General features: G+C 36.9%; 1 protein-coding gene across 1 annotated transcript in view; it reads left to right on the forward strand.

Moving 5' to 3' along the window:
- Positions 1 to 23,645, forward strand: part of RRM1 (ribonucleotide reductase catalytic subunit M1) — a 34,618-nt gene that overhangs the window by 7,211 nt on the left and 3,762 nt on the right. The window contains exons 3-16 of the mRNA XM_070626099.1: positions 1,560 to 1,737; positions 3,176 to 3,276; positions 5,288 to 5,347; positions 6,188 to 6,227; positions 6,468 to 6,630; positions 10,981 to 11,122; positions 12,520 to 12,603; positions 13,620 to 13,781; positions 14,153 to 14,232; positions 15,189 to 15,390; positions 18,112 to 18,261; positions 18,469 to 18,690; positions 20,521 to 20,597; positions 23,381 to 23,516. Coding sequence (XP_070482200.1) covers positions 1,560 to 1,737; positions 3,176 to 3,276; positions 5,288 to 5,347; positions 6,188 to 6,227; positions 6,468 to 6,630; positions 10,981 to 11,122; positions 12,520 to 12,603; positions 13,620 to 13,781; positions 14,153 to 14,232; positions 15,189 to 15,390; positions 18,112 to 18,261; positions 18,469 to 18,690; positions 20,521 to 20,597; positions 23,381 to 23,516 — 1,797 coding nt within the window. The remainder of the gene's footprint in view (positions 1 to 1,559; positions 1,738 to 3,175; positions 3,277 to 5,287; positions 5,348 to 6,187; positions 6,228 to 6,467; positions 6,631 to 10,980; positions 11,123 to 12,519; positions 12,604 to 13,619; positions 13,782 to 14,152; positions 14,233 to 15,188; positions 15,391 to 18,111; positions 18,262 to 18,468; positions 18,691 to 20,520; positions 20,598 to 23,380; positions 23,517 to 23,645) is intronic.

Below are 23,645 nucleotides of genomic sequence, written 5' to 3' on the forward strand. Positions count from 1 at the left end.
TTTGGGTATTTTATCTGTACTGCTGTAGCACTTATGCTAGCCTCATAGCATTAACCACATAATATAGAAATTAATTGTACGTCTCTATCCTTCCCTAGAATTGAGGGTGGGCTGTATCTTCTCCTCGTGATATCCACAATGCTTGGCATTTATGTAATTAGATGCTTGAGAAATATTGAATTGACCAAAATGGTCAAAAGAAAATAATTTTATACAACGTTAAAATATGCTTATTATAAATTCTTTTACCTTTAGGAATTCTAGACAATATTAGAACCGTAGAATGTTAGAGTTGGAACAAACCCGAGAGATCATCCTATTTCATCTTCTTGTTTTATAGATAAGAAAGATCCAAAGGGAGAAGGGGAGTGACTTGTACAAGGTAGAAGGAGTGTAGGAGGAAGAACCTGGGTCTCTCGACTCCTAGCTGTTCTATTGCCTCATGCATTACTACATTTCAAAGTGCGAGGGTGCTGTAGCACTCAAGCTTTCTAGGCTAGATTCAGTTGGAAAAGTCTGCATGCTATTAGATCTGGCACAGTTAGCACACAGATGTTATTTTATCCCGCGTTCTGATTACTTGCCATGTAGCTCCAGAAACTATTTAGAAGACTTCTCTACTCTTTTACTGAACATAACTTATCTGCTGGATCTGAGAAGAAAGTGATCAGGAGCAACTTGGGCTTAGGTATAAAGTAATTGGAATAGATTATAAACTAGTAATTACACACATGCACATATATACAACTTAGAATTTGTTCTTCTTAAAAATGTATGATAATAACCTGTACATTGTGTGTTTTAAAAAGGGGAACCTCTTAGAATATGGTCTTGAAAACAGTGAAATGCAGTGAAGTTGAATGGGATGTGGAGCCAGAAGACTTAGACAGTAACCTTGGGCAAGTCCCAGTAACCTGAGCCTCCAGTTCCTCATGTAAAGCGGTGATAGTAATAATACCCATCTCACAAGGTGATTGTGAAATATCAGAAAAGATTATGAAAGTTGAGACAATTTAATTGGTGAAGTGCCAAAGAAAGAGCAGTCATTAAATTATTTGATGACTCAGCTCCAACTCTAATTTATGGCTTTATCTCCTTTAATTGGAGTGATTAAAGTTTGATTCATTTGTTTTCCTGTACTTGTTCTTAGGTGGAATTGGGGAAAAATGAGTAAGTATGTAGCTCAAACCCTGACCACATACGGAGAATTTGAAGGAAAGGTGGGGAAATACGTATATAATCATTGGTCTGTTTTTAGCTGTTTCCCTGTGAGACTGCTAATCTTTATAAAAGCTATACTTAGGTATTAAAATTTATTGATTTATTTATTTCGTGACGCCCTTTATTGTAAATATTGTATGCATTTTCTGGCAGCTCAGTTGGTTTATGAGTTCTTCTTACTAAGTTTTCCACAGCCCTCCATTCTGAAAGATAATTTTTCTGGAAAGGAAGTTGTCTGTTTTATTTTGATATAAATTTGATTGTTTTCTTCATTGCTCTCTTAAGGAACCTGTTGGTTCTTGGGAAAGCTCAAGTAATTCTTGGTTTGGTTTTTATAGGCTCAGATCACCATGAAAGTAATCCAAGGCTTATACAGTGGGGTCACTACCGTGGAACTAGATACTTTGGCTGCTGAAACAGCTGCGACCTTGACTACTAAGCACCCTGACTATGCTATCCTGGCAGCAAGGATTGCTGTCTCTAATTTGCACAAAGAAACAAAGAAAGTGTTCAGTGGTGAGTCTAGAGGAAGAAGTTAGAAAGAATTTAGTATTCTCAGAAAATTTATAAGGTACTAGAATGAAACCTTGGATGTCAAAAGAAAAGTTACATCTTGTTTAAAAAAAGCAAAATGTGCAAGTTAATGGCAGAGGGGGGACTAGAACTTCCTATTTCTCCTGGCTGCTGACCTGCTGTATGGAAGGGTCAGTGGATCCTTTTTTTCACCTTTTTGTTCTCTTTTTCTTTTCTTTTCTTTTTTTCCTGAAGAAGATTAGCTCTGAGCTAACATTTGTTGCCAACCTTCCTCTCTTTTTTTGCTTGAGGAAGGTTAGCCCTGTGCTAATATCTGTTGCTAATCTTCCTCTTTTTTTTTCCCCCTTGAGGAAGACTGGCCCTGAGCTAACATCTGTGCCAATCTTCCTCTACTTTATATGTGGGTTGCTGCCACAGCATGGCTGATGAGTGGTGTAGGTCCATGCCTGGAATCCAAACCTGTCAACCCAGGCTGCTGAAGCGGAGTGTGCTGAACTTAACTAATAGGCCACAAGGCCAGCCTCTCTGTTTTTTTTGAAGCCTATCTTTAGGCAGTTGGTGGTGGTGGTGCAGTTGGAAAAATGAGTAATATTTATTGACAAGTTCTGGCTTAAACAAAGTGTAACAGTTAATCTTTTGTTGCCGTTAGCAAACATTTCATTTCATCACTGCCGTTGTACAGCTCAGAGAATCTTGGCGGAGGAAGGTTAAATAATTTGTTTGTTATATAAAATGTGGTATATAAGAAGTCAGCTGGTAGCCTGAGATTAGAAATCCTTTGGCTCTCAATTCCAGATCTATTATGTCGGGCCTCAAATATTACATTGCCTTCTTCAGTAGATTTATTGTAAAGATCTCGGTTCTCCCAAAATTGATCTATAGATTCAAGTCAATTCCAATCAAAATGCCAGCATTTTGTGTGTGCGTGTGTATGTTATGTGTGTAAGTATTATCTGTAAATATAGAGGGCCAAATACTGCTGTGACGTCTTGAAGAAGAGCACAGTGAGAGGGCTTACTAAATGTGCATTTATAGAAGTGAAATGTTTGGGATGATAGATTCTGAGCTTTAAGTTGAGTTTCCGTGTTCTGTTAGGATAGAAGAAAATTGAGATTGTAATTTCTACTTTACTTTCAGGCCATAATTTTCAGTGGGTTTGGGTATCAGAATCACCTAGGAATCTTTTTCAAACTACAAGAGCCTACACTAACTCTAATTCTGGAAGATTGTTTCCTTAAGTGAGGCATTATTATGTATTTCTTCAACATGTATATGCTTATCGAGCACCTTCTATGCTCGCCACTGAGGTGGGTTGGGATGAAAAAAAGGGTTGAGAACCACTGTTTTAAACTATTACCTGAAGACTGAATTAGCTGTTAAGTGATTTTGACATTTTTATTTTCTGTTGTATTTTTTTTAGATGTGATGGAAGATCTCTACAACTACATAAATCCACATAATGGCAAGCACTCTCCCATGGTGGCCAAGCCAACACTAGATATTGTTTTGGCTAACAAAGATGTATGTATAATGCTTTTCTGGTGAAATTTTTTTGTAGATCTTTTTTTAAAAGCAGCAGACACGTTTAAAAAAGCTTAAACAGTACCAAGATATAGGTAAAAAGTAATTCTTTCTCCTTCTCTGAATCTTAGTTTTCTTCTAGAAACAACGTTTTATCATTTTAAAATGTATTTTTCCAGAGCTAGTCTATAGTACACGTGTGTGTGTGTGTATTTTTCCTTAGAGTGGTAGCATGCTATGCATTATATTGTCACTGATACTATTTCCACTTACAAGTATATCTTAGAGATGGTTCTGTACATGCATTTATGAATTTGCCCTATTCTAACAGCTGCATAGCCTCCCGTTTTATAGATAATTGTCATTGTACATATATGTAAGAATTGCTCCAGTGATGAATTTTTTTTTTTTTTTTTGAGGAATATTAGCCCTGAGCTAACGTCTGCTGCCAATCCTCCTCTTTTTGCTGAGGAAGACCGGTCCTGAGCTGACATCCGGGCCCATCTTCCTCCACTTTTTTTTTATATATGGGACACCTACCACAGTATAGCTTGCCAAGTGGCGCTGTGTCTGCACCTGGGATCCAAACCAGGAAACCCCGGGCCACTGAAGCGGAACGTGCGAATTTAACTGCTGTGCCACCAGGCCGGCCCCTAGTGATGAATATTTGATTTCCATTTTTCAATGTAGTCAGTATCCTTGTATAGTAGGTGATTTGGTCATAAATAAGTATATCGATAAGATAAATCCCTTAAGTGGAATTGCTGAGCCAGAGTGTATGCCTTCAAAATTTTGCGAAACTGACTCCCAAAAAGGTTGCTCAGGTAAAATTTTAAAAGATCTTGCTCAGCAGCTTAAAAATTATCTACCTATGTTCCAATCCCTTTCTTAACTAGATGCCAGAAGACAGAAGGGAAAAGATGTGTAGGTCTAGCTAGGCCTGTTGCACACAGGATTTGTTTACTATGATATCTAGACAGATTAGAAACCAGTTTTCACTTTAGGTAATAGAAGGATTAGTTGACCACGTCTCTAAATATATATCTGATGTTCGAGAGACTAAGAAAACCAAGTTTGTGTGTTGTTCATATGTATAATCTTGAAGACAGGTTAAAAACAAAAATAAAGCAATAGTAGCAAAAACCTGTATCTAAAAAACAAATATTGATAATCAGGACCTTCAGTTCTTTATTTTCCATACTAGGCCCCTACTTGCCTTTGGCAACAAAGATGCCCTTAAAAATTTAAGACAAAGGGAAGAGTTTCATATAGAGTTTTCTAGTCCTTGGATGTGGATCATTATGCAGAAACACTTAGTATTTTGAAAAACTGGCTCCATTTTTCTCTATCCAAAATGATTATTCGTACCTAATTGCTTTTGTCTTCCTCTGAATGGCTTTATAGCCTACAAAAACTGTATAACAACGGCCAGTTCTGCTATAAAATCTTACTGTCAACAACAGCAGTTTGTTTAAAACCTCTTAAAGGACCATGGGTTTTGAAGAGGCTTAGAATTAATGTAATCCTACCTTCTATCGTTGTTTATCATTATATTGTTATGTGCAGTTTAAAATCGGCTAATATTTAAAATAAAAATATCTATTAGTAAATATGTGGTACCAATACTTTTGGATTAACAAGTAGTCTAAAAACATGTTTAAGGATGATAATATAGTCCGTTTTATGCTCATGTTCTTTCTCTCTTTAATTGGAGATGTGCTATAAACATAATAGGGAAATTTATAGTTTACTTATGTGTAACTTATATTTACATATTCTTTTCTAGTCTTTTAATATACATGTTTTTAAACCTAATTAGGATAGTCAATTTATATATATGTATTTTTTCTTAACGTTAGATATGGATTTCTATTCTACAATAATAATACTTAGTGTTATCTCTTTTATATCCTATATCAATTTTAGTTCTGGAGTCAGGGCTGAAAGATGCCAGATTTTGTAAAAATAAGTCTAATTATCTTAATTATGGGTTCTTTCTCACCTCCATCAGCGCCTGAATTCTGCCATTATCTATGACCGAGATTTCTCTTACAATTACTTTGGCTTTAAGGTAAATAATAAGATTTCAAATAAGTGGGAATTCCTCCTTAAATTAGGAAATACAGATTTTTGTTATGTTTTAGTGATACAATTATAAAAACAATAAATTGTTGGGAGTTGGGATAGACTTGGGGATTAGTGGGGTTAGGGTGGTAGTGGCTGTTTGAATTAAACAAAGATAGCTTTCCCATTTGCAAGTTTTGAATTTTCCAAATATTACTTCTGGATTACCTGAGGAGTTATGCAGATAATTTGCCAGAATTATTCCATATTATTGTACTGTTTATGCAACAACTATTTATTGAATCCCTACCATGTGCCAAGTGCTTTTCTAGGTCCTTTTGTACTGATAACCTATATTATGTAGAGATTGGGAACATGAATGTTGGGTTCAAATCTTCGCTCTGTTTCTTATTAGTAAGTTATTTAATCTCTCTGTGCTTCAGTTTTCTCATTTTTCAAAATAATGATAAAATTTCAACAAGAGATTCTGTTGAGGATTAAATGAGTGTGTGTGCTGCCTAGAGCAGTGCCTAGCATGTTCTCAGCACTGTGTAAATGTTAACCATTATGACGATGGTGGTGAATACCACAACTTCTGCTATTACTGTTACGCACGTTAATAGAGAGCTGGCTTTTTCCAGAAATTTTGATGTATTCTTTTCCAAAACAAACAGCCAATTGATAATGTTCCAAACTGAAGCTAGTAAAATAAACGTGCTATTCTCTTCATTTAAAATTATATAAAAACTGAGGAGATTTAAATAGATTACTTTGTTGTGAATTATATAGCTACTGTGTCTTTAAAAACTGTGTGTTGAAAGTTTTTTGGTTGCTTTGCTTTTTCTAGACGCTGGAGCGGTCCTATTTGTTGAAGATCAATGGAAAAGGTGAGAAATGAACATGTTTGTGTGTAATATTTTCTATTCATTCTATTGAATATAGAGCTTTGAGCTATTAGCCTTGACATTTCTATTTCAACTCTAATCTTTTTAACTTTTGTTTATTGAACAATTGTCCTGCTTATTGATATCAAGTTTTTTATTGTTCCTTTTTTTGATCCAAGTGTTTGTCTCAACCTCCTTTTTCTGACATGTCTCATCATGTGCAGGGTTCTCTTTTGTTTTTAGTGGCTGAAAGACCACAACATATGTTGATGAGGGTATCTGTGGGGATTCACAGTGAAGATATTGATGCTGCTATTGAAACATACAACCTTCTTTCTGAGAAGTGGTTTACCCATGCCTCTCCCACTCTCTTCAATGCTGGTACCAACCGCCCACAACTTTCTAGGTATGTGTCATCTATAGTTGCTCTTAATGTTCTGTAAGCGTTCTGACTAGGGAAATAAACCTTGACCTGAAGAAACTAGGCAGTTCATCACATAAAAACTAATGTAGCAAACATTTAATCACTCCTGCTCTGATTAAATGAAATTTGCATTCTGGAAAGATCTCTTACTGCAGTGTAGTAAATGAAGTGGAGAGAGACAAATGCTGATAATGAAATTTTCTAAAACAGATTGTTGTTGCACAACTCTGTGAATATACTAAAAGCTGTTAATTATAGGCATTAAATGGGGAATTGTATGGTATGTGAATTATATCTCAATAAAGTGGTTTAAAAAAGTATATACTGACAACTAATTAAGAGACTTACAGTAGTCTGTAGAAGAGATTATATGGTAGTTTGGGTCAGGGAGGTGAAAGTAGAGATTGAGAAAAGTAGACAGATTCAAGAGCTGCTTAGGAGGTAAAATGGACAGAATTTGGTGATCTTTTGGAGATGGGTCAAGGATGGTTCCTGAGTTTATGGGTAGAGTATTAGGATTAATGGCGATTCTGTTTTCTGAAAAAGGCAGCACTGGAACAGAGGCTGGTAATATATATAAAAAAAAATAATAATACACCCTTAGCAAGTTGGTTTATCCCAGGAATTCAGGGATATGTTAACATCAAAAAGTATATTAATGTAATCCATTGCACTAATGTTTTATAACATTTAATACTCTTTTATAATTAAAAAACCCTAGCAGAATAGAGATAGAAAGTAACTTCCTTAGTTCGGTAAAAGATATCAACTAAAAACTTAGCTCCATCACCTCTGTTTTCAGTACTGTAGTGGAGGCCTGAGCCAGCATTGTAAGATAAGAACACAAAAGGTTGGAAATGAGGGAACAAAACTATAATGATTCACAGATAAGATTTTTATATAGGAAACTCAAGAGCGTCTACAGACAAATTACTAGAATTAGAAAGAGATTTCAGCAAAATATCGGGATATAGGTTTAATATAAGTTGATAAATTGAGTTTCTGTACTTTAGCTGTTATAAAATTAAGTTTTAAAATATATCATTTATAATACTGGAAGGTACCCAGGAATAAATCTAATAAAAGTTGTGTAAGGCTTTTAAGGAGAAAATTCTAAAACATAATTGAAGGACTTTAAAAAATAAATGGAGACTGATTTTATATTCATAAATGGATTTAATATTGTAAAGATGTCAGTTTTTCCCAAGTTAATCTGTAGATTTAGTCACAATTTCAACATGCTGATTCTAGAATTTATATGGAGGAGCAAAAGACCAGGAATAAACTAGTAGGCTGCTGAAAGATATCAGGTCCGAACCCCTAGAACCTGTAAATGTTTCCTTATAAGGAAAAATGGTCTTAGGGGCTGGCCCGGTGACACAGAGGTTATAAGTGTGCACATTCCGCTTTGGCGGCCCGGGGTTCGCCAGTTCACATCTCAGGTGCGGACATGGCACCGCTTGGCAAGCCATGCTGTGGTAGTCGTCCTACGTATAAAGTAGAAGAAGATGGGCGCAGATGTTAGCTCAGGGCCAGTTTTTCTCAGCAAAAAGAGGAGGATTAGCAGCAGATGTTAGCTCAGGGCTGATCTTCCTAAAAAAAAAAAAAAAAGAAAAATGGTCTTTCCAAGTGTGATCAAGAAGAATCTTGACATAGGGAGATTATCCTGAATTATCCAGATGGGTCCTATGTCCAATCAAAAATATAAGAGAGAGGCTGAGGGAGACAGGCTACATGAGAAAGAGAAGAAGGCAGTGTGAAGATAGAGGCAGAAATTGGAGTGATGTGGCTACAAGCGAAGGAGCTACCAGAAGCTAGAAGAAGCAAGGAATATGGTCTCCCCTAGAGCTTCTGGAGGGAGCATTCTTGCTTTTGGCTCAGTGAAACTAATGTGAACTTCTGGCCTCCAGAACTGTGAGAGAATAAATTTCTGTTTTAAGTCATCAAGTTAGTGGTAGTTTGTTAGGGCAGTCACAGGAAACTAATATAAATAGCAAGACAGTTTTGAAGAAAAAGGCCTATCAGATTTCAAGACTACTATAAAACTATGGTAATCAAGACAATGTGATATAGACAAATAAGCCACTGGAGTATAAAAGAAAGCCCAGAGGGGCTGGACTGGTGGTGCAGCGGTTAAGTTTGTACGTTCCGTGTCAGTGGCCTGAGGTTTGCCGATTTGGATCCCGGGTGCGGACATGGCACTGCTTGGCAAGCCATGCTGTGGCAGGTGTCCCACATACAAAGTAGAGGAAGATGGGCACAGATGTTAGCTCAGGGCCAGTCTTCCTCAGCAAAAAGAGGAGGATTGGCAGCAGATGTTAGCTCAAGGCTAATCTTCCTCAAAAAAAAAAAAAAAAGCCCAGAAACAGATTCAGGCTTATATGGGAACTAGATGAAAAACTGAAGTGTCGTTGCATTTCACTGGGGAAAAGGTCCTAGGGAAATTGGTTATCCTATGGGGAAAATATAATTGAATTTCCCTTCATGCCATATACAGAAATAAATTCAAGGAAAAAAAAATCTAAATGCGAAAGTAAAACTTTTTAGAAGCGCATATAGAGAAAATAGCTAAATATCTATTTTCCTCTTCAACTTTTTACTTTTTAAAGAAAAGGACAGTGAACACCCATACACCCACCTCTGCCTAGATCACAAAATTACTAACATTTTGCCTTATATATGTTTTTAAACTTTTATCTTTAAAATTTAAAAAAAAATTTTTCTTAGCTGAGTCATTTGAAAGTGAGTTGTAGACATTCATGACTGTTAATACCTCAACCTACATCTTGGTAGGGAAATATGTATGACTGCACGGTGGTTAAGGATTTCTTAAAATAGATAAAACAACATTAAGGAAAAATGAGGAAAATTGACTACATGAAAACTAAAATCTTCTATGAGCCAAAAAGGAGTGAAAAAACAAGTTTTAGACTTGGAGAAGGTGTTTGCAATGTATGTTAACTATTGAGGGATTATGAAAAAATGACATAAAACCAAATAGAAACATGGGCAAAGGATATAAACAAATAATTCGTAGAAGAGGAAACCTGATTGGCCAATAAACATGTGAGATGATGATGAACTTTGCTAGTAGTTAGGGAAATGTAAGTTTACATCATAATGAGATATTTAACACCCATCAGATTGATAAAAATTAAAAGACTGATAATACCAAGTATTGGTAAGAGGTGGAATATGGGGAACTCTCATACCTTGCTAGGTGGAATATACTTATCCATCCATTTTGGAGGATCTTTAGTAAAGTGGAACATATGCATATCTTTTGACGCAGCAGTTTCCCTCCTAAGTTTACACCCTACAGAAATCCTTAGCCATAAACACAAAGATATGTTCAAGAATTTCCACAGCAGCATTGTTAGCAAACAAATGGAAATAATCCAAATGTCCGTTGACAGGCAAATGGACAAATATGTTGGTATATTCATACAGTGGAACACCTTATAGCAGAGAAAGTAAACAAACCAGAGCTACATGTATCATTAGGAATGAATCTCTAGTACAATATTGAGGTAAAAGCAAGTTGCAGAAGTGTAAATAAATATGCAACCAGAAATTTTAAAAATGTAGAACATATATAAATGCTAAAATAAAGTAGAAATGCATGGAAATGACACGAGATTGTAATTAGGTGCTATTTATAGTGTCTAATTTCTTGAGGTCAGTGGTAAGAACAAAGTATATGTTATATTATTCTGTATATCTTTATGAATGTCTGAATATTTAATAGACAAGGTCAACAGATAGAATCCACTTGAGTGATTGAATATTCAAGATAGTGAAGGGGTCCTTGGTAGAGTAAGGTTCCTGAGGTAGGGGAGCAGGATGAGATCCAAAGCACAATTAGAGGGGGTTACAAATAACTGTAAGGGAGCTAAATTTTGGTGGACGTATCAGAGAATTGGTTGGCCATTGGATAGATATCTCTTTTTTCATAAATGTTTAATTTTTCTTGGCTTACTAATAAGTTGAAATAACTGTTATGTATTTGTAGGAATTTGCGTGATAAAATGTGATAATTGCACATTTGTAGTCTGGTGAACTAGTAAGCTAACATTTTGGACTTATCTCTAAGACTTCCTTCTAGGCTTAATATCTAGGACAGGCAGCAAGATGGTTTTAAAACTGTGATATGTTGATATGTCTTATTGTGTCATATCTAGTAAATTTTTTTTTCCTTCTAAAAACAACTAGGAATTTTGTAAACTTCAAATCTTTTATTTGCCTAACTTACTGTCTTTGGATTATATAGTCATTTTTGTGACCTTGCTTTGCCTTATTTCCTTGCTGAGTTTTCACTTTTTTACCCCATAGCTGTTTCCTTCTGAGTATGAAAGATGATAGTATTGAAGGCATTTATGACACTCTAAAGCAGTGTGCATTGATTTCCAAGTCTGCTGGAGGAATTGGTGTTGCTGTGAGTTGTATTCGAGCTACTGGCAGCTACATTGCTGGGGTAAGCTTCTGTTATATGACTAAAAATGTGTAGGTGAGAAGAATTCAAGTCCATATGCAACCGGGCTTATCGTTGAGAGGGTGTATGCTGGGGCTTGGGAGACCTGGGTCTTTTAATATCCAGCTGGCTGTGTGACTTGGAGTGAGTCATTTCACTACGGACTTCATTTTCGTCTGTCGTCCTAGATGTTGATTAGATGATGTTTAGGATCCTTTTTAGCTCAGATTTTGGAATTCTGATTTAGCAATAATAATAGCAGCCATCATTTGTTGATTGCTTACTGTGTGCTAAATCTGTTATAAAAGTTTTACATGGAATTACTTGTTTAATCCTTACTACAACCTTATGAGATAGATGTAATTACAGACACATGGTAGGAACTTTACTCTTTACAGTGACTTTGTGAGTATAGGCACTGTTGTCTTCATTTTGCAAGTGAGGAAACTGAGGCTTAGGAAGTTAAATTACTTCCAGAGATCAGTCGCTTAATATGTGCTAGAGCCAGGATTCAAGCTTTAAACATTGGTACTTTATGATGTAAATTCCAGCCCTGCTAGTTCAGTATTCATTGGGAGTCCAGATAATGATTTTGGGTAAGAGCTGGATTTAAGTCGTACCTCCACTATTTGCGGGTAGTGTGGCCTAGTGCAAATTATTTTACATCTCTGAGTTTGTTGCCTCATCTATGATGTAAAGAAAATATCTAGCCCTATAGAATAAAGGTAGAGAGTCCAGAAGGAAACTATATGATTATATGATGTTTTGGAGTTGCTGTGATATATACAGCCCTTTCACACAATAGTAGGGTGAGCCATTACTCACTTATCTTTATAGACTGTTCAAAGGCTTGTCTTGACATTAGAAGGAGTATTTTTAAAATTTGATAAGGTATCTTCTAGTCTTAGGAGTCTGTGTTTTCTTATCTTCATTCTAGAATCCATTTATTGCTGAGAATCTCCATTTACTTTATTTATCATCTTGATCTATCCATTGCATATAATTCTTATTGGAAGTTGCCTTGAATTCTTTTAGGAAAAAGACATTGTAGTAGTGTTTTTACTCTACCCAAAGTACATCTTTATATAATGACTTTTAGAGGGTGTGAAGTTTAAATTTAGCTATCCTGATTTTGGATTCTTTTGACTTGTAATTGTTATATCTCATTGTAAATTAGAGATTCCATGAAATAACTTTGTACATAATTTGTAATTTACTCAAGAACATTTTGTTTGTTTTATGTTGAGTATTATGTTTTCAAAGCAGAGGTAGAGATGGAGAGCAGATGAAACTTCTATACACTGGGAGAGAGTAATTTGTTCACTGTTGAGCCATTTTTTTTTTCTTGCTAAGCTCACTCTTTCTCCTCCAGAGGCCTTTACTCTCAGTCTCTCTTACAGACTAATGGCAATTCCAATGGCCTTGTACCGATGCTGAGAGTATATAACAACACAGCTCGATATGTGGATCAAGGTGGAAACAAGGTATGCTCTGTTACTTGAAAGCACTGGAAATCAGAACTAAAAATCTTTTAGCCATGTGTGCTTATAATTAGATGGTTCATTGGGCATGTTTCTAACAATGTTGCTTTTTTTCACTTTTAAAATCAATTTAATGAGTGTATTTACTTAAAGTGCACACACTTGAAGTCTATAGTTTGATGGGTTTTGCCAGGTGTATACACTTATGTAATCACCACACCAGTCCAGACAGAACATTTCCATTACCCCAAAGTGTTTCCTCATGCACCTTTGTATTAATCACTCCCGCCCATACATACTTTACCCCTGGCTCCAGGCAGCCAATGATCTAGTCAACTTTTTTACATGACAGTTTATTTGCAAAGAATTTCTAAATTTGTGACTCATATTAATACCTAACCTTGAAAAGGCGTTGTAATATGTCTTCTAGGGTTTTCTTTAAAAAAATAGAACTCTGCCCATTTTATAGAGGGAAAAGTAAAGTTGGGAGGATTGGGTCATTTATCCAGTGTTATCAGCAGGATAGTTTGCAACTTGGGCCTGTCTCTTATGGATATGTAGGCACACTAATCAGCTCTTAGTTTATGGATTTCTCTCTGATGTACTTTAAAAAAAAACCAAGGTCACTTGATAAGACATATCACCTTTCTGACCTTTAATAAGAGCACAACTTATTATTATCAAAGTGATTTTCTTTGGGTTTTACATACATGTCATGCAAGTGAGCTGGGTGACAACTGAAGAGGAAGCTCCATTTCTAGTTCACTGTGTCACTTTGGACAAGTTATTTAACCTTTCTTGTCCCACATTTTCTTTATGTCAAATGCTCTTTTTTGCTCTTAGAATTGTAAGTAAAATATTACTACTTTATATTTTTATAGCACTTTCGTTTGTATTATCTCATTTAATCCATCAATGGTAGTAAAATTCAAGGAGCTATTATGAAAGTGCTTTGGAAAATATGAAGTTTCTTTCTTTCATTCCGATTCTGAAAAGAATGATGATTTATTTACTGTTAGCGACCTGGGGCATTTGCTATTTACCTGGAGCCTTGGCATTTAGACATCTTTGAGTTCCTCGATTTAAAGAAGAACACAGGAAAGGAAGAGCAGCGTGCCAGGGACCTTTTCTTTGCCCTTTGGATTCCGGATCTCTTCATGAAACGAGTGGAATCTAATCAGGTGAGAGAGAGGTACCTGTTAGTAATAATGACTCGATTCATGTAAACTTTATCATCAGTCATCTTAAATCATGCTTAGGAAGAGTTCACCTATATGTTATGCTATGGAAGACATTCCGAGCAAGTTAAGAGATGCCATGCTGCCTTTTTGGATATTTATTCTCTAAGGTAGATGCTATCTGACCTAAATGCTTAAAAGGTTATGCACAAACAAATAGAACTAGATGTTTGTGCCTGAGCCTAAAATGGTTATTTCTACAGCAAATTTCTGAGACAGTCTGGAATCCACCCTATCCCTTGCAGTGTTCCTAATGGACTGTGTGGTTGGTTATTTGAAGTTTCTTATGGTTTGTACCGTTCTTCCCTTCGTAGGACTGGTCTTTGATGTGTCCAAATGAGTGTCCTGGTCTGGATGAGGTTTGGGGAGAGGAGTTTGAGAAGCTATATGAAAGGTATGGGAAAAATATGGAAGTAATAATGTTTTAACCATGTGTTTCTCTTATTTGGGGAAATCCAAATTTTATAACTATTTCAGTCATTAGCCAGTTTCTAGGAATCTTCAGAAGCATCTAGAAGAGAATATGATTAATAATTTTATTTTGGTCAGGTTTTCTTCCTTAATCTTCACCAAAATTTTGGTTTTAATTTTTTTCTTTCTTAAAACTTTGGGACATGTAAATAGGTGCTTGGGTTTTTTAACTGATCCTTTTAAAAATTAAGGCAAAAAGTTAGCAGGGTTATTTTTTTGCTTTGTCACATAATCGTTTGATAAAATAAGTTATGCTTTATATTGCATGGAGGAATTGAGCAATTGGGACACACATGTTAATACTTCATTAAATAATAGCACAGTGGTGGTCCGGTGGCATAGTGGTTAGGTTCGTGCGCTCCATTTCGGCAGCCTGGGGATTGCAGGTTTGGATCCCACATGTGGACCTACACACTGCTTATCAAGCCATGCTGTGGCAGGCATCCCACATGCAAAAAAGAGGAAGATTGGCACAGATGTTAGCTCAGCGACAATCTTCCTTCAGCAAAAAGAGGAGGATTGGCAACAGATGTTAGCTCAGGGCCAAGCTTCCTCACCAAAAAAAAAATAATAATAATAGTACAATAGTACTTTTAGCACAATAGCACAATTTGACTACTTTAAGTTTTGCTCCTTTTTACTATGGAAGGTGTTGTTGATTTAGTGGGATTGGGGTATGTTTGGAGGGGTCTAAAACTGCCTGATTTTTGTCTGTGGCTTTAGCTAGAGTAAAATAAATATCATATTCCTTATTTTTTTCTCTTACCAAAACTAAAAAAATTTAAGAGTTTTTATAATTTTACATTTTAGTGTCTTATAGTTGTCTGCAATAAAGATTTTCTTAGGGAATATTGAAATAATATTAGCTTTGCCTTTCAGTTATGAGAAACAGGGTCGTGTCCGCAAAGTTGTAAAGGCTCAGCAGCTGTGGTATGCCATCATTGAGTCCCAGACAGAGACAGGTACCCCGTACATGCTCTACAAAGATTCCTGTAATCGGAAGAGTAACCAGCAGAACCTGGGAACGATCAAATGCAGCAATCTATGCACAGAAATAGTAGAATATACCAGCAAAGATGAGGTAAGTAGAAAAACTTCTGCCTAGAGTACTGAGAGAAGAATCTTAAGAAGTTATTGTTTGTGAATCCCTCACTTGATTTCACTTGAGGTGGGTGAAGGGAGTTTTCATAGCTGCTTGTAAGCAGAAGGGCACTAAAATAGAGATTACCAAGGAAGGAAGAGATGTGATCTATGCCTTTAAATATCTTTTAGTCTAAACCATGTAGAAAAAGACTGTCAACTTTTTCTTACACACACATTGTTGTAATAATCTTTACTTGAGAAAAATAGCAATATGCAGTTACGGTGGTTTAGGACAAACATTAAAATGAGTTAGGATGCTGATTCAGTTTAAAGTATGTAAGCACATAGGGAGTCCTTTCAGTGAATAGTGAGGCAAAATTCTAATGTCAGATCTTTAAAGCAGTTTACAGAAGAGGCAAGGCTAGAAATGGGACATAGATTTGTTTTTTTAAAAAAAAAGTTTATCGAAAAGCTTTCCATTTGGGAAGAACAGCCAGTATGACAGATCAGAGATAGGGGATAGGTTTTGTGCAATGAAAGTCAGGTAAGTTTGTTTTGATGGAGCCAGTACATTAAAGTTTTATATGTGGAGAGATGGCTATGTCTGGGGGAAGGGAGATAGTAGGTGAAAGTTGTCATGTCACAGAGGTAGGAAGCCTTTGTAGGTTTCTGAAAGGAAAATAGCATCAAAATGCTAGGATGAGAAGGATAGTTCTTGCTTCTGGTTATAAAGTGGCTTGGTATGAGAAGAAGTTGAAGATTAGCTCAAGGAGATTGTTGCAGTAGATGGATGACAGGCTGCTTAGATACTGGATGTAAACTATGAAAATGAAGAGGAAGGAACAGATCCCAAATTCTAGGACCTAAAAAAACGTGACAAATGAAAAGTCGGGAAGAAAATGGTACGTGAGTTAAATGTACTGCTCAGGTTGCAGTTTAATTCAGCAAAATTGTGTTGAGCTCCAGCTATGTATAAGACACCGTACTAAGTGCTCTGGGGATATAAATGAATATGGCTCAGCCCCTGCCCTCTGGAAGCTTATTATTTAGTTGGAGGAAATTGACATATACTCAAGTAAGTATTTATAGATTATATTATACAGTCTAGAGTGACCCTTTTCAAAACAAAAATCAGATCATATCATTCCTCTGCACAACACTCCTCTTTGCTTTTCCAACCCAGAGTTTGTTCTTTCCTTTTTTTAATTGAAATATAATTCACATACCATAAAATTCACCCTTCTAAAGTGTACAGTTCAATGTTTTTTAGTATATCCATAGTATACTATAACAATCACCAGTATCTAAATCTAGAACATTATCACCCCAGAAGGAAACTTTGTACCTGTTGGCAGCTACTCCCTGTTCCTCTCTTCACCCAGTCCCTGGCAACCACTAATTTATTTTCTGTCTCTGGATTTACCTTTGTGGGCATTCCATAAAAATGGAATCATATAATATTTGGCCTTTTGTGTCAGGCTTCTTCCACTTAGCATCTTTTCAAGGCTTACCCATGTTGTAGCATGTGTCAATACTTCATTTCCACCCAAAATTCTTACAATGCCCAGGTCCTACACACCTGGATATCCCCACCTCATCTGCTGTTACTTTCCCCCTTGCTCACTGTACTCCAGCCCTACTAATTTCTTTGCTGTTCCTCAAACATATCAGGCATGCTCTTGCCTCAGAATTTTTACTGTTTACTTTGAATGTTAAAATGCTCTTCCTCCCAGATAGCCACCTCGCTGGCTTTCTAACCTCTTTACTTCTTTGTTCATATGTCACGTTCTGAGTGAGGTCTTCCTTGACAACTGTTTAAAAATGGCACTCCTTCCATCCTTATACCCAGGACTTTCTATCTTCTTTTCCTGCCTTGTTTTACTCCCTAGGATCTATCAGACTTATGTGATCTGAGCCATGTTTTAAAAATGGGTACTTTGGCAATGTGTAGAATTGAGTAGGTATGAAGGGCACGAGGGAGTCTAGGTGAAAAGAGTTGAGAGTTTGGATTGGGATGGTCATAATCAAAATGGAAAAGAAGGTGATTCATTCAACAGTAAGCATTTACTATATGCCAGATGTGGGGCTAGTACTAAAAACATAAGAATAAATAAAAGATGATCCCTACCTGAAAAAGCTCACCAACTAGTGTGGTATATATAGTGAGAGAATCACCTGAAGAACTTTTTCAAAATTCATACATGTGGATCTTCTGATAAGGGCTTCTCAGAATCTCAGTGAGGGTGAGGTAGTCTTCTGTAATTTGGAAGAGCTTTCTGCAGTGATGGAAATGTTCTCTGTCTGGTGGCTGTTGAGTACTTGAAATATGACTAGTGCAACTGAGAAACTGAATTTTAAATTTTATTTGATTTTAATTAAATAGCTACGTGTGGCTAGTGGCTACTATATTGGACAGTGCACATTTACTGACTGATATAGATATATATAAAAAATTATAGCACAATGTGATATGTCTGCTGATAGAGCCATATGCTGTGGAACACAGGGTTCTCTCCATCTTACCTGTTTCACTGGTGCATGTTACAATTCACATATGTGAATAGATACTGGGATTTGGAAGTGAACTGGTGAGTGATGAAGAGGGAAAAGCCAAAGATAAAATTTAAAATTTTGATGTCAGAGAGTATTGGAGGCTTACATGGTGGTATGGGGGAAGAAATAAGAATTGTGATTCTTGACCTTTTTCTTTGCATTCCAGGTTGCAGTCTGTAACTTGGCTTCCCTGGCCTTGAATATGTTTGTCACATCAGAACACACATATGACTTTCAGAAGTTGGCTGAAGTCACCAAAGTCATTGTCCGAAACTTGAATAAAATTATTGATATTAACTACTACCCTATCCCAGAGGTATGAATAGATTTCTCTGCTTATTGGTAATTTATTGAAATCTAAGGTGGAGGGAGTTTATCATGATCTGCCAGTCATTATTTAAATGGTTATCATTGGAATGGTGTGAGAAAACTGAGATAGAGAGTGTGCGTCATTTGGCAAAGAATGTTGCTTTTTCTATTCAGTAATGTTGTCTTTTTCTTCTCTAAATCTGTTGGCACAAAGGCATGCTTATCAAATAAACGCCATCGCCCCATTGGGATTGGAGTACAAGGTCTGGCAGATGCTTTTATTCTGATGAGGTATCCTTTTGAGAGTCCAGAGGCCCAGTTACTGAATAAGCAAATCTTTGAAACCATTTATTATGGAGCCTTGGAAGCCAGCTGTGACCTGTCCAGGGAGGATGGCCCATATGAAACCTATGAGGGCTCTCCAGTCAGCAAAGGAGTAAGTATATACGTGAAATTTCTTTTTGCCTGTGAGTTCCTATAGCAGGCTAAATGGTAACCCTCAAAATGTATATTCACATTCTAGTCCCTGGAACCTGTGATTGTTACCGTATTTGATTTAAAAAGGGCCTATGCAGATATAATTAAAGATTTTGAGATGAGGAGATTATCCTGGATTATCCAGGTTAGCCCTAAATCTGATGACAGTTCTCCTTACAAGAGGTATAGGCAAGAAGAGGAGGCAACATGAGCATGGAGGCGGAGGTTAGTAATGCAGCCACAACCTGGGAATGCTGGTAGCCACTAGAAGCTTGAAGAGGCAAAGAACACAGTCTCCTCTAGAGCTTCTGGAGGGAGCATGCCCTTCTGAACATGTTGGGCTTCTAGCCGCTAGAATAAATTTTTTGAGAGAGTGAATTTTTGTTATTTTAAGCCACCAAGTTTGTGGTAATTTGGTACACCAGCCATAGGAAACTAATATGGTACTTTTGTCCCCTAGAAAAAAGGATGCCCTATTTTAATCTCTTACTTAGAACTAGTAATTGCTAAAATGAGTTAAGAAAATGCTAACTGTATTAGTTTTCTGTTGCTAAATTTAGTGGATTAAAACAGTATGCATTCGTTTCTCCGTTTCCATGGGTCAGGAGTCCAGGCTCAGCTTAGCTGGGTCATCTTCTCAGGGTCTCACAAGGCTGTAGTCAAGGTGTTGGTAGAGGCTGTGGTCTCATCTGAGGTTCAGGATCCTCCAGGCTCACCTGGTTGTTGGCAGAATTCATTTCCTTGCAGCTCTAGAACTCATGGCATCTTCTTCAAAGCCAGTAAAAGGGAGGGTTCCTCATTTCAAGAAGAGCCCAGTCCAGTCACTTGACGATTTTCATTTAATAAGTCATGCCCCACCCAGGATAATCTCCCTTTTGTTTAACTCAAAATTGATTTGCAACCTTAATTACATCTGCAGAAACTCTTCACCTTTGACATAATTATGTGAATGGCATCCATCATATTTCCAGAGTCTTTACACACTCAAGAGGAGAAGGTTATATGTGGCCTATGCACCAGGGGGTGAGAATCTGGGAGCTGTCTCAGAATTCTGCCTTCTACACTGCCTTTACTATCAGTAGTATGATTCTCTTCAGTGTAAAATAAGATGTTATTTTTAGTTCCGACATTCCTTCTGATATTTAGGAAATCTAACTTGCGATTGTTTGAAAATAGGTGTTTAGGGGCTAGCCTGGTGGCACAGTGGTTAAGTTCGCACGTTCCGCTTTGGCGCCCTGGGGTTCGCTGGTTTGGGTCCTGGGTGCGGACCTACGCACTGCTTGTCAAGCCATGCTGTGGCAGGCGTCCCACATATAAAGTAGAGGAAGATGGGCACAGATGTTAGCTCAGGACCAATCTTCCTCAAAAAAAGAAAATAGGTGTTTATTAGTTAAGTACATAGATCAAGGGGCAAATCAAGGCAATCAAGAAAGGTGAGGGTAGAGTAATGCTTTTACTGTACAAAAAGAGAATGCATCTCAGCAACGCACTTCATAAATCTTAGGATTTCCTGGTTTGTAGATTTGATATGAGTCCTCTGAGAGGGCTCAGCAGGGACATGGGGAGGAGATAAGCCTTAACCAGTTTTCTTAGCCTGCTTCTAATCAGTGTAACTACATGGAAATTTATCCAGGAGAATCTCTGGACCTTGTATTCCTTACACAGCTCTACTAGAAAACAGCATTTGTTGGGATGTGGGGGCCATGGCAGTTAGTCATTTGTTTGGTTTTTGTCAGTTTTAGATTGTCATAAAGTGATTTATCATAAATTTGGGTTGTTTATTCCTTAGATCCTTCAGTATGATATGTGGAATGTTACTCCCACAGACTTATGGGACTGGAAACTTCTAAAGGAGAAGATTGCAAAGTAAGTAAAGATATAAAGTAGCTTTGAAGTGAGGAGGGTTCAGGTTTTTATTCTGGCTCTTCAGAAGTTACATGTTGTTTTAACTTCTGAAACTCATTTTTCTCTTTTAAATGCGGCTAAAGTGACCTATCTGCAGAACTATTTTTGTAGAGCTACTTCCTAAAATAATATCTGTATAGTAACCTGCAAATTGCTTGGCACAGTGAAAGCATATTAATACGTAGGTGTTATTATTACTGGTTGATCTTGTTTTGGGGGCTCAACTGCCTAGATTAGGTAGTTCTTTTTCTCATTAAACCTTCATATTTCCAAGTGTGCATGCTTTTTTCTTTTAGTGAGGAACATTGGCCCTGAGCTAACATCTGTTGCTAGTCTTCCTCTTTTTGCTTGAGGAAGATTGTTGCTGAGTTAGCATCTGTGCCGATCTTCCTCCATTTTATATGTGGGACGCCACCACAGTGTGGCTTGATGAGCGGTATCCAAACCCATGAACCCTGGGCCACTGAAGTGGAGCATGAGAACTTAACCATATAACACTGGGTCGGCCCCGTGTGCATGCTTTTTAAATGTTTTTCACTTTTATTTGTTGCTTAACCACATTGGACACATAAATGGCTTTCATTGAATTGATTGTCATAGGAATAAGTTAGAGATTTTGCAAGAGTTTTTTGGAGGGTAATGTGTTAAACTGTGTCAAAGAAAAAATGTAAAACTTGAGTCTTTCCTGGCCTTTCAAATTAATGAATATAAGAGATTTGAGGGCAGGCAGAATGTTTTCCTGAGTGAATAATGAAACAAGTTGTTTTCGATTTCTATCAGGATGAGTCTGTTATCTCTGGGTTAATGCATATGCAAAGTGTTAAATGTTTGCAGAAGGAAGCAATAGCTTTAAAATGTTCTTTAAAAAATATGTATTTGCCTGAAAATTGTTTTATTACTCAAATAATACATGTTAGAAAATTTAGAAACATACATGTGGGAAGGGAGTAAAATGAATATTATCCCACTACCACTTCCCCCAAGAAACCTATTTGCATCTTTTTGTCTGTCATCCTTCAGACTTTCTTCTGAGTGTGTGTGCATGTGCGTATTTACATGCAAATTAAACTTTTCCAAAAATAGACCTGTACTCTATTTTATTTTTTATTTTGCTTTTCCTCAAAATACTGTAGTTTCAATATTTTTATATACAACTTTTAAAAAACTCAAAATTAATACATAAATGTATATTCATTGTTCATAAAGTTCAAATAGAGAAATAAAATAGAAAGTAAAAGCCCTTCTTCATACCTTTTTTGCCAACCACTTGTCCCACAAAACAAATGAAAAACCAACTTACTCATTTTCTAAGAGATAATCATTGTTAATGGTTCATATTTTTCTAGACCTTTTTCAGTACATTTCTAAATATACACATAGGGTTTTGTTATATAAATGTGATCAAACTTGACATATTGTGGGACTTTACTTAGTGATATATTTTGGAAATCTTGGTGATATATTTTGGAAATCTTTTTCTTTCAGTATTTACCTAATGTTTTTAATGATTACAGATAATTCCAGTTTGGATATATCATATATGTATGATGTTTCAAAACATTTCCCTGTCTGTGGACAGGAAAGCACTGTCCACTTTACTGAGGAAGTAAAGACATGGAGATAGTTGGTGGTTTTCTTGATGCTTCACAATTAGAAAGTGACAGAGTGAGATTAGAATCCAGTTTGGAGGCCGGCCCTGTGCCTGAGTGGTTAAGTTTGCATGCTCCACTTCGGCAGCCTGAGGTTCGCCAGTTTGGATCCTGGATGCGGCCCTATGGACTGGTCATCAAACCATGCCGTGGTGGCATCCCACATAGAAGAACTAAAATTACCTACAACTAGGATATACAGCTATGTACTGGGGCTTTGGGGAGAAAAGAAAAAGAACCCAGTTGTACAGACTCCATTAGGATATGAGGCTGTATACTAAGCACTGTATGAATCCAGAGGTCTGGAATGTAGGAAGGACAAGCTGTTTATGTTGGAGAAACTTAAGACTAAGGTAAGACATGTAACACAAAAAGTATACATAATGGTACGGGTCATATAAAATGTTTGCAGAGCTGAGATTTGAAGGACGAGCTTAAGACAGTTTGAAGACTTCTCCATGTTCGGATAGTATATTCTTGCTTAAGCACTGAATAGAGTCAAAAGATGTTAACATTCTTCTAGGAACTTATAATTGAAGAGGTAATAGAGAAAGTCGTGAATATGCTTTGAGCATAATTTTCCCTGTTCATTATCCTATTTAGGATAATGGAGAATTGTGGTGATAGGTGTCTGATTCTGACCACTTTCACATCATTATGATTTTTGAAAGGCTCTAGCACAGTGGTCACATAGGCCCTTAGGAAAAAGTGAGGATTGAACGAGTGTACCCTGGTACAGGTGAGGACTCTGCAACAGCCATTTGAGCGTTTCCTTGGGCAAGACAGTGTATCAAGTGCACTGATTCCTGAGTGCCACTGGGCAAGTGGCATAAATCATGGCATGGTAAGGATTGTCAGCAGTAAAGACTGTGCTAATCCTGTTTAGGAGTCAGGCACTTAGGAGAGGGGCGAGCTATACCACTCGTACTGTGGCCTTACATCCCTGTAGGAGTTAAATTCAAAAGTCATCACTTGAATCTAATGCATGTATGATGTTACTCACAGAAGCTGCATTTACTACAGTGACTTAAATTAGTTGCCTTCTTGGCAGATTGTAGCCTTAGGAGCAGCACCTAATAATCTCCTTTTCTTTAGGTATGGTGTAAGAAACAGTTTACTTATTGCCCCGATGCCTACTGCTTCAACTGCTCAGATTCTGGGAAATAATGAGTCCATTGAACCTTATACCAGCAACATCTACACTCGCAGAGTCTTGTCAGGAGAATTTCAGGTGAGAAGATCACAACTAGACCTACAGGGAAATCTTTCAAAAGTCTGATATTAGGAGTAATGCTTACTCATATTTAGTATGCCCCTTTATCTTAGTATGGGGGCAAAGCTTTGATAAAGTGAATCGTCT

Source organism: Equus przewalskii, chromosome 6 (assembly GCF_037783145.1).
Source record: "Equus przewalskii isolate Varuska chromosome 6, EquPr2, whole genome shotgun sequence".
NCBI classification, from domain to species: Eukaryota; Metazoa; Chordata; class Mammalia; order Perissodactyla; family Equidae; genus Equus; species Equus przewalskii.